Source organism: Alosa pseudoharengus, unplaced genomic scaffold (assembly GCF_046254945.1).
Source record: "Alosa pseudoharengus isolate Yale_2024_CS ecotype anadromous, Long Island Sound unplaced genomic scaffold, YU_APseudo_1.1 YU_APseudo_1.1_scf_2, whole genome shotgun sequence".
Taxonomy (NCBI): Eukaryota; Metazoa; Chordata; class Actinopteri; order Clupeiformes; family Clupeidae; genus Alosa; species Alosa pseudoharengus.
This window is the reverse complement of record NW_027468663.1, coordinates 14,581,739-14,593,224: the sequence shown is the minus strand read 5'-3', so window position 1 is coordinate 14,593,224 and position 11,486 is coordinate 14,581,739. Positions and strand designations below refer to the sequence as shown.

Below are 11,486 nucleotides of genomic sequence, written 5' to 3'. Positions count from 1 at the left end.
CCCCAAACCTCTTGAGTGTACAATGTCAGTACAATCTGCTCCCCCCCACGCCACCCCCCCCCCCCCGACCACTCAGTGCTTGCAATGTTAAGGCCATCAGACCTCGTAGAGCCAATCCCATGAAACTAAGTGGCAAGGGGTAAAATATTTCCCTCGGAAATGAGACCACTATACCATTACATGTTATCAGAAGTCGCTGCTACATAGTAGACCCTGTGTGACAGGTGTTTATCACAATAAACTTCCAAGATGTCAGCAGTACATGTACAGCAGTACTGTATGCTTTGATATCAGACAAGTTGTCAACAATGGCACAAGCCACTCAAGTTGCTCTTACTGGAACCAGCAGTACTTAAAGGAATTATCCGGAGTAAAATGCACTTTAGAACAATTTACGGATGATTGGGAGTACATACGTTGAGTTGACATCCAAATCATGTCATTCGGATGTGTTTTGAGAAAGTTCGATGTTACCGTTTTTAGTCAAAACTCGTTAGCCTGGAAGTGACGCGGGCATGTCATTTCGCCGCTACAAAACTCTATTTTTATACCTCTTCTACAGTTCCAAACAACATTACACTTACGTGGTAGTGAGTAGAGGGTCCCTAAAGCCAAACCGAATTATCCCGAGGTCTTTATGTGGTCGGATAGAGAGTTCAGAATGAATTTCATCAAGCCAGTACCTTTCCAGAAATGTTGCCATCTTTGCTGCCATCTTCAGGGGAAAGTCCGTAGGAGTCGATTGCTGAGTGTGGAGTAACACACTCTGGAAATTTACAATTTCGTCGCCGTTTTTTTTTTTTTTTTAAACATAGTCCAGTATTTCTTTCGAAATTGAAATTAAGTTGTATGGAGTGGACTATGTTTAAAAAAAAAAAAAAAAAAAAACGGTTAACATTACCTATTTCAGCCATAACAAATTTTTAAACTATCTTCAGCTCACATAAATGTTCCAGACTGTCTTCTAGTTTAGCTAGGATGATTATTTTGATGAATGTCCATGGTGTTTACCTCAAAAGCTAACTACCAAGGAAAACTCCTTCCTGGCTATGGTTAATTTAATTTGCAACATGAATAATATTATGTAATTATGTAATAATATTGTTTGTTCATAGTCAATATGTTTACCTGTTAGAATATGTCGATTGAAGTGCTCTCTACATTGTGCGTACTGTGGCAACAACTCTCTAAAGCAGGGGTTTTTTTAACCAGCGGTGGTATGGCAGGTGGTCTGTGAAAATGGTCTAGGGGGGTCACCTGTGGATAATTCTGTGCTGTGAAGAAATGAAATTAGCCACACATCTCATGAAATAACAACTAATAACTGAATAATACAGGGACAACAAAGAAATGAATTGGGGTACATAGGGTACATAAAAAATGAATATTTTGATGTTTTGTTTACCTTGACCTTTACATAAATGCATTTTCTTGAACTCTGGTGGTTTCAAAGTTATCAGATACAGAATGGGCACCCAAAGGTTAGTGGGAAATGACACCTTAAGTGTTTTTCTACTTTATTTGGTTCCAACGTGAGGCACTTTTGAATATTGTTGGCGGCCATCTTGGATTTGACCTCTCCCGGGCCTCAGAGGTCAAATTTGACTTCCCTCCCAATCTGAAAATAAACCTTATGGTATAACCTAACAGACATTAGTGCAGTCTCGTCATCGTCTCGTCTTAGTCATGGAAAAAAAGGTTGTTGACGAACATTTTTCCTCTCGTCTCGTCTGACGAAATTAACACTATTCTGTAATAAACTCCAGATTCGCTAACTACGTTGTTGGTGCTTCGTTTTTCGCTGGAATTACACTTTAACATATCTACACCCCACAGGGTTTTACTGGACAGGTCATTGTATCAATCATGCTGTCAACTAATGCAATGAGATATTCTTGGGGGCCCCCTTTTAGCTCTGGGTCCCACGTCACAAATGTCCATGTTGCCCCCACCATCATGATGTCTCCACCTCCTGAACGTCGCCAGTCTAGTCCAATGTAAGTGTACACACATTTGTCATCCAAAACATATGGATGCTTGTGACACATAGAATGCTTATGACACATAGAATGCTACAGAGATATAACTTTACCTCCACTCTGATCTGAGAGCTGGACAACAGTGCAGAGCACACACAACACACTCAGTTCACATTCCAACATCAGAGGTGAGTTCAATTCAGACGGAACAATTTTCTCGAGTTTTACTTCCGCAAATGGGTTAAGGTAGCCTGGAAGCCAGCCCGAATTTAATCCCGCCTACAACATTTGAGATCGGGACATTCGGGCATTGCTCCATTGACATGATACAAAGATAGAATAGCAAATGACAGAAAACATATTCTTAATTCTTAAATAGTCTTATTTCTGTTTTTCATAACACCTTATTTCTTTCATAACATTTTACAGGAGACTAGACATTAATGGGCAGTCTGCACAAAATAGCATGTTTTATGGTTTGTCATTTGGTTCGTCAATTGTCCTTGCTCCCAACTAATGCAATCAAATGTTCTTGGGGGTCCCCTTCTAGCTTTGGGTCCCAGGTCCCAAGGGCCCACGTTGCCCCCATCATGATGTCCCTACCTCCTGAACGTCCCCGGTGTAGTCCAATGTAAGTGTGCACACATTTCTCATCCCAAACATATGGATGCTTGCAGGGACAGACTGGGACAAAAAATCGACCCTGCCATATTTGATCCAAGCGGCCCTCAAATTGGTCGGGCACACCTCATTAAATACAAAATCCTTGCATTACCCTTATATATGCATATATTTTCAACTAAGTGTCGTGGAGCACTGAAAGTGGACAAACGTGCCTCATTCGCTATCATTATGACTAATCAGAAGTAGCCATGGAGCACATCATCTCAATATTCAAGTAGGCTATACAAGCAATATGAAAGATTCTGCTTAAATTCAAAGTATTTCAAATTATTCAAAAGGCTACATTTAAACTATACAATGTTCAGTTGATAGTAGCACCAAAAAATACTGAAGCTTATGTGTAAAGAACAAAATTACCTAGATGGTGGTTGTGGCTTATTGTAATTTATACCAGTTATCACTATAGGACAACTGAAACAACACAAAATAAACAGGGCAACTTTGTTGCCTGTTGCTGAAAATATTTTCTGATGGAAACTGATCAATCTGACCAACCATTTAAGCTGCAGTTGGCAAGTCTGACAGATTGAGGGGACCAAAATTTTGAATGTTTACAACTCTCATGCCCCTCCCCCACTACCACCGAGCACCCTCTCATCGAGTTCGTGCTCATCAGTGCGCACCAGACTGCACCACACTGTGATTGACAGTCAGATCTTACACAGCCCTGCCCTGATTGGACCAGAAGAACCGGGAGCTGTGGATGTTTGCAAAACAAATAACAGGCTCTAGGTGGAAGTAGAAGTGCGGGGTTTTTTTCGGCTGATTTATGTTGTTCTGTCGGAGCATAGTGACTATCAGTGAATATAAGTATAAGTAAGTATATATACTCTTTTGATCCCGTGATGGAAATTTGGTCTCTGCATTTATCCCAATCCGTGAATTAGTGAAACACACTCAGCAGGTGAAGGTGAAGCACACACTAATCCCGGCGCAGTGAGCTGCCTGCTACAACAGCGGCGCTCAGGGAGCAGTGAGGGGTTAAGTGCGCCACATACCCGACGCACCCGACCTGTAGCGCGACAATGTGACGTCACAGAAGCACCGTAACCATTTATACTCGCGCGTGGTGGTTGCAACACTAGTTGCAATATTCTCCCGAACAGAGGTGTCGCTGTTGTGAAAAGATTAACGCTAACTACGTTACACAGCAGAAGAAGCTGCAGTAAGAAACACCATAGATATATACACTAGATGTCGCCTTCTGCTTCTCAGCATGCGTCAACACCGCCGCCATCTTGGTACAGGGATCTGAAGCGCTAAACTAGTTCTCCTGTATTGTCAGCGTTACCTATTTAGCGACGTTTGGCCATCCCCAGCGATAGAAAACCTTTTTAACGATTAGCGACAAATTTGGGAACTTCTCACAATGATGGCAGATCGGCTTCTTTGTTGTTGAAACGTAAGAAAATCACCTTTCTCATGGCTTTGTCATTTATGAATTCAGCTACATCTCGTTTGCCCATGGCACTGACCCATGATTATAAAAGTAACGACTGGCCGTAGCCTATGTAGTAGCAGAGGTAAATGTTCTACAGATCTACAGCAACTTCTGGTGAGATTACAACTTACATGAGTAAACGAGACGAGGGGTATGTGGCCTCAACCAGAGCCTGTCGACGAAGAGCCTGTTTACTTTCATTGTATCGAACCTGGTTGCAGTTTACTCATTGTTCCTCTAGGGGCCGCCGCTAGCTAGTGCAGAATGAATGGGAGTCTATGGGGCTAGACGGGTAAAATGTATCTTTATTATCGTCTTAAGCTTAGTTTTCTCTAGACTCAACCATAAATACATGCCTGTCAGTTGGAACAACCCAAAAAACTAGATAATTGCTTGAGATTTTGACGATTTATGGTGATTTTATTTTCGCTAGATCTTTGCCCAGATTGACGCTAATGCATTATAGAGGAGTGGATCACTGAAGCAAGATGGCGTCTCGATTGACGCATTCGTTCCAATGAACAGCAGTAGTCAAGGCGACATCTAGTGTATATATCTATGAAGAAACACTAGTAGCTAGCTTCTGTGATGATGGTGCTTCAGATTTTGTTTGCTACTATTCACAACTACCACCATCATTATCATCTAGTTTCCAAGGTGTGCGCACAGGTAGATAGATAGATAGATAGATGGATATATATAGATAGATACTTTAGTCATCCTGAGGGAAATTTTAATAATTTAAACAGTTTAGTTAGCTGGCTAGCTAGCTAGCAGCTGGCTGAGTTTGTGTAATTTCCTGAAGTGGAAAGAGATTTTGTTCAGGCCTTAATAGATATCCTTTGTTTGAAAATAAATCGTTTCTATTCTTTCCTCTTAATTCCATGTGTTGCAACTCTCGCTGGTAACTTTGTTAACTTATCCAGCAAACTATTAAAAATTCACGACTGTAACAAAACACTGCAACTCTCGTTTACCCTCGAACTAGTCCATCTTCCTGTTTCCGCCTTGTCGCGCTCGTCTGAAAAAAAATGAGTGGTGCGCTATCGTGTGCTACACGGCCAAAACCCTGGCGCGCCAGAGAGATCTACGTCATTTTGACGTCACATTGTCGCGATACCGGTCGGGTGCGTCAGGTATGTAGAAGCCTTTAGGTGTCTTGCTCAAGGGCACTTCAGCCGTTCCTACTGGTCGGGGTTCGAACCGGCAACCCTCCGGTTACAAGTCCGAAGCGCTAATCAGTAGGCCACGGCTGCCCCGTAATATGATAAAAAAAAACTTGCCAACTGCAGCTTTAACGTCGATTTGACACTTGTTTACTGTCCGCGTTTTCAAATCTTAAGCCTCACTATTTGTTATTATAATCACAACACGGCCTTACTATGTTATCATTACCATATCATACATTATCACAAAGTCATCATAATCATCATCGTCAGCATGGCATCACACATAGCCTACCTGCTCCATCACTGAATTCAACTAACTTCAACATGTTGCTGACATAGGCTAGCCTACTTGCAATATTGTATATTTTTTAAGCTTCTACAGTGTTATTGGTGTTATTTTTGCACAATTGGCACTACCCGCATCCGCTGCAATTTCAACATGTGGCTACTTCCATTAACTTTGATACGCTCACAGATTCCTAGCTCTGAGCCGAAATGGGAGGGGTGAGACCTGACAAGAGCTATTATTGGATCAGTCCAGTGTCGGTATGGAAAATGAACCAATGGGCCGCTGACTGTCCTTGCTTTGGGCCAACCGTTGGACAAACTAATTAAAATATATAATAGTTTATATCGGCCCAAAAGGTGCGTCAGCCCACCAGGAAAATGCCCGGTATGCCAGATGGCCAGTCCGCCCCTGGATGCTTGTGTCAGCATTCAGCAGTGCAACAACCCTACTTTACTAAATCTTGCCATGTGTGCGGGAACACATTTTTGCTCAGGGGTGCTTCACAGACTAGATTAACAAAATGGGGGTTCAGGGGTGCTCTCCCTTCAGAAAATGTTAGAAATTCTGGCAGCTAAATATGCCAGAAATCCTAAAGTTAATCCAGAGTTAGCAGGGCTACCTCCATGGGCGTCACTAGATCCCTTTTTTACTGAGGGCACATGCCTCAGTACTAAACTGCTGTGTCTTAGTAAAATCTCAAGACCAGGTTCAACTAGTTCCTGTATTTGCCAGCGAAAATGTATTAAATGTAATTGACTAATATGTTAATATGTGTGGCATACCAAAAGATTGATTCACACACAAATTGTCTCAAATAACTCCTGCCGGAGTTAGGGCTGACAATAAACAGGGAAAAGAGCTACCTGGTTCGTCCGCTCAGTATCTGGGTGTGGTATTAGATTCCACCTTGGTGAGGTCAAAACTGACCCTGGAACAGGTGGCATCCCCTTCTGCAAATTATATCACTTTTCAAGCTGAAAAGACGAGTCATGGCACTAGTGGCACTAGTTTCTTGACCTCCTGGCCTCTGCAGCCTATGCCACCCCCTTGAGACTGCTACACATGAGGCCAATTCAACATTGGTATGTCCAACACCAGCGTTGCCTCAAACGGCTAACAATTGGGTTGCTGGAAAGCAATTCAGTGATGTCCCAGGACATTGCACAGCACAACAAGAACGTCATTGGGTATGGTTTACTACAGGGTAACCCTGACGACCTTTGCCTCCTTAATTGGCTAGGGAGCAGCAAGGAGTCTATGGAGTGTGGTCCCCAATATGGACAACAACTCACATAAACATGCTGTGGCTGAAAGATGTCCATATGAAAACGACAATATGGTCAACCTTAAAAGTGACGTTTCCGTCTTAATTATGCTTTAAACGAAAGTTTGGCCGAGGTACATTCACAAAAAGACCCTAGGTTGCATTTTGGCGAGAGTTATGCTTTAAGTGTGTGTTTGTGTGTGTTTGTCTTTGTGTGAGAGAGAAATGAAGTGAGAGAGAAAGAAACTGAGCTGTATCCACACTTTATGTGGCAGCAATCTCAGCCGAGCATGAGAACATAGAACCTCTGTTGGAGACCACCCCCTTATTTTCTGGTTCATTAAAGCGGTACACAGAGTTCAAACCCCTGTGCCCTCCTGGCATCTAAACACTGTGCTCAATGCACTGCTGACTCATTGGAATGGTGGGAACTGTCACTGAAGACAGCTCGCTGTGGTGTCAGCCGTGTTCCCACTTTTTCAGTTGAGTAAGATAACTCATCAAGGTTAGTATTGGGCAATCCCACGCAAAACTGTCACGTCTATTTCGCCAACACAATGCCATGGTATGGTATGATGTGAATGATGATTACTTGAAATTTGAGCATTCGCTCTTCTTGGTTGTAGAACTTACATGAAAAACGTTTCACATAATCATTTGCATCATACAAATACCATGGCATTTAGTTGCCGTTATGGACGTGACAGTTTTGCGTGGAATTGCCCTATTGTCTTGTGATCATCTTCACAAAATGTCTGTTATTGTCTTCCAATCGATCTTGTTGACCCATTAGGATTATGAAATAGGAGGGTTAATATATGACCTTGAGTAGAGTAACGGGTTGCCAAGCTTCCACGTCCTTAATGTGAATTTGTGTAGTTCAAGTGAATCAATTGCAGTAAGTCACAGCACTTATCTATTTATCCGCCACTTATCCAGCTCCCTACAGGAGAAGGGGGTGGGCCTGAGATGACCCTAATACAACTTTATTTGTTTTATACAACATATTTTACATTACATTTGTGTATCACATTTGCTGACTTGTGTAATGACTATTTATTTAATATATTTCTTTAGTGAAGTCTACTTTGGTGTGATATCCCCACTCATGTTGCTCCACCAAGAGCTAGATGCTCCTAACATCACTAATATTGACGTGTGAAATGTAGACTTGAATATTTGATAACACTCCATAATAAGGTGCCATAATAAATAGCAAACTAGTAATTACCTAACCCTTTGTTAATATTTGTTAATTGTTACTAAAATATTTATTTGGCACAAGTTAATAGTTTTTTCATTATTAATTAAATATTAGTTGTTTGCATAAAACCTGTATGTTAATGTTTTAACAAATCTATTAACTAATGTTGTATTAATATATGTTAATAGTTAACTAAATATATTTTTGGCACTAATTAACAGTTATATCTTACATAATTTAAATGTGAAATGTTTATTTACAAACTATATGCTAATATAAAAGTTAATGACATATTATTATTTATCTAGCTTTTCTTATTAGCTTTGTGGATAATTTATGAAATGTATGGCTTTAATGGCTTTATGGTCTAGTGGGGTGTATAAGGCACCCTACTGCCAGTGGTTGGTTGTGTGAGAGTGTGCGCTCCTCTTCTTCCACTTCATCCACTTCAGAATATTAATAAACTGTCATTCTGTGCACCTGAACATTCCATGTCGCATGTCTCCCTTGCTAATAGGGCTGACAGTGATGGTATAGGAATGATGCATGTAATATAGCCCATTCAACTACTTGTTGTTTTGTTTTAACTTTTCCTAAAGGAATAAATATGATGAGCCAGTTTTGGTCTCAGTCCCTTCACCATCTGACTATTATATATTACTAATATATTAATAAAGCTCAACCAACTTTATTATAAGGGTCCCCCATACTGATAGTTATATATTACTGATATATTAATTAAGCTTAACCAACTTTATTATAAGGGGCTCCACACTGATAGCTATATACTACTAATATATTAATTAAGCTTAATCAACTTTATTATAAGGGTCCCCCATACTGATAGTTATATATTACTAATATATTAATTAAGCTTAACCAACTTTATTATAAGGGGCCCCACGCTTATAGCTATATACTACTAATATATTAATTAAGCTTAACCAACTTTATTGCAAGCGGTTCCGGCGCCGACAACAGTGGCAACATGTCAAGGTAGCTACGTGTTTTTTTCTTGAATTTCCCCTTGGGGATCAATAAAGTATCTATCTATCTATCTATTGTATGGAGAGCGGTTCATATTGGGATAGGCAGAAGCACAGTTTAATAACAATTAGTTAAATAATAAATTATATATGTTAACTTTTCTATTAACATATAGTTTGCAAATAAACATTTAACATTTAAATGATTCAAGAAATAACTGCTAATTAGTGCCAAAAAGACATTTAGTTAACTATTAACACACATTAATACAATATTAGTTAATAGATTTGCTAAAACATTAACATACAGATTTTATGCAAACAACTAATATTTAATTAATGATTAAAAAACTATTAACTTGTGCCAAATAGTAGTAACAATTAACAAATATTAACAAAGGGTTAGGTAATTACTAGTTTGCTATTTATTATGGCACCTTATTATGGAGTGTTACCGAATAGGGTACTAATGTGTGAAATGCAGGGACTTTTCTGTTCCTGCTCAAGTTGTCTTTAGGGAACCTGGACGTAAGGCTGGGGCTACAATAGTTGGGAAGAAACGAAAACGTCAAACGAATGGGACCAGCCCTGTGAGGGCTCCCAAAGTGACCAAGAAGGCAGAGAAGACGGATTTGGTGAAGGAAGTCTCCAAAGCCAAGAAGTCTGCTGCTAAGAAACCTACAGCAACGAAGACACCAGCAACCAAGAAACCAGCAGAGGCTAAAAAGGCAACAAAAATCCCCAAAGAAACAAAAAAGTCTGTGGCCTCTAAAAAGGTGAACACGCCTGCAGCACCCCAAAAACCTAAAGCTGCTAAGCCCAAAGTTTCCAAGCCCAAAGTTTCCAAGCCCAAAGCTACCAAGCCCAAAGTTTCCAAGCCCAAAGCTACCAAGACCAAAGCTACCAAGCCCAAACCTAAAAAGCCCAAAGCTACCAAGACCAAAGCTACCAAGACAAAGGCAAAGAAGGCTGCACCTAAGAAGAAATAAACACTGCCATGTACAGTGACCCAATGTTTCTTTTCATTTCATTGCAATGTTTCTTTTCATTTCATTGCCAAATTTTTTTTAAACAAAACAAAATAAATTAAAACAAATTTCATCATCTCAAGCCTTTTGAAACATAACAACTTTGGTACATACCAACATGAATAAGGAGCTGCACACGACACATAATTAAACAAAAAACCTTAGATACATGAACAGTCAATGTACATTCACCCACAATATATATACTGTATATAACATTATTATATCACCTTAAAAAGCGAAGATGACATTCAATTATCATATTTCAATGATATCAATAACATAAACAACCGTTCGCCAACATGTTTCAAAGGTAAAGGTAAAAAACGTTGCCATGTCATTGAAATCACGACTAGTATGGGTGTGCATGTATATGTGTTGGTGCATGTAGGTGAAAAGTGCATAAGTCAAGGACCATCAAAGCATGCAGTTGACACAGCGTGCTGTTGTCAAAGAACATCACGGTACACACGTTCTCACAGTCTACAGGTGGAGAGAATGGATAGTTGGGAGAAGACAAAGGATATGAGGACAGTGTTATGTTATAGTATATATTAGGTGTCTTATCTGTATACTGTGTGATGAAGAGAGTTCAGAGATGAAGAGAAGCTGCTCGAACAACATGCTTTTTCACTCTGAGAATTAGACAAACCACAGGTGTGTCAGACAGCTGCATACAACCGAGGAGGAAAAGGGGAGCGAAATTGGGGAATAGACAGAGAAATGCAAAAAGAGAGAAAAAATTAACATGAAAGGGGGAAAAAGAGGAAGGGGAAAGACAAGACAAAACAGAGACAAAAGGAGAGAAACAGAGAGAGTGTGTGTGTGTGTGTGTATGTGTGTTTGTTTCACTATATGCTGAGGTCATGCCTTTGGTGAAGCATGGCTGCCCAGCTGTCCTGCCCATGCAGGCACTACACATCTCTGTCATAGCCTGAATGGATGTTGTTGCTGCGCAAAGAGACATTCTGGTGCTGATCGCCAAGCGTCTCCAGGAAGGAGACCAGGTTCTCGTGGGAGAGCTCCTCAGCGACAGGGGTGGACACCACCATCATGTTGACAGGGGTTTCACCCTGTGTAAGGGTGTGGAACAGCAATGGGATTGGTTGATGGAGCTCTTCTACCGTGCTCTTGGGGGTGGGTGGGGTGTCAGCGTAGTCCTTGGGGTTAACATACCTAGGACACAAGAGAGGAAACACACCCACCCCAAGTGCCTTATTATGACCGCCGCGCAGCGAAGCAGCGGTCATACAGGTTTAGTCAGAATTTTTTCTTTTTCTTTTTTTTTTCTTTTTCGCATGCCCAAATTTCCGTCAATGAGTCCCGGGACACTGAAAGACCGGGGTACACGAAACTTGGTGGGCATGTAACCCCACATGGATAGCATGGAACCATCGTTTTTCGTTTTGATCTGTGGCCCCCCCGCTGGACTGGACCCCCCG

At 40.8% G+C, this 11,486-nt stretch overlaps 1 protein-coding gene across 1 annotated transcript; it reads left to right on the top strand.

Moving 5' to 3' along the window:
- Positions 1–1,868: 1,868 nt before the first annotated feature.
- On the top strand, positions 1,869–10,005 carry LOC143135068 (uncharacterized). Its single transcript, XM_076295795.1, has 3 exons — positions 1,869–1,997; positions 2,530–2,610; positions 9,501–10,005. The coding sequence occupies exons 1-3, from the start codon at positions 1,885–1,887 to the stop codon at positions 10,003–10,005; spliced, it is 699 nt and encodes a 232-aa protein (XP_076151910.1). The 5' UTR covers positions 1,869–1,884.
- Positions 10,006–11,486: the final 1,481 nt, after the last annotated feature.

What these genes read in the sequence shown, in the direction of transcription:
- LOC143135068 (XM_076295795.1), top strand. Translation starts at nt 1,885, where the DNA reads ATGAGATATTCTTGGGGGCCCCCTTTTAGCTCTGGGTCCCACGTCACA. An exon ending in CGTCGCCAGTCTAGTCCAAT is followed by an intron (nt 1,998 to 2,529) that starts GTAAGTGTACAC and finishes GTCCCCTTCTAG; the next exon opens with CTTTGGGTCCCAGGTCCCAA. An exon ending in CGTCCCCGGTGTAGTCCAAT is followed by an intron (nt 2,611 to 9,500) that starts GTAAGTGTGCAC and finishes TGTGAAATGCAG; the next exon opens with GGACTTTTCTGTTCCTGCTC.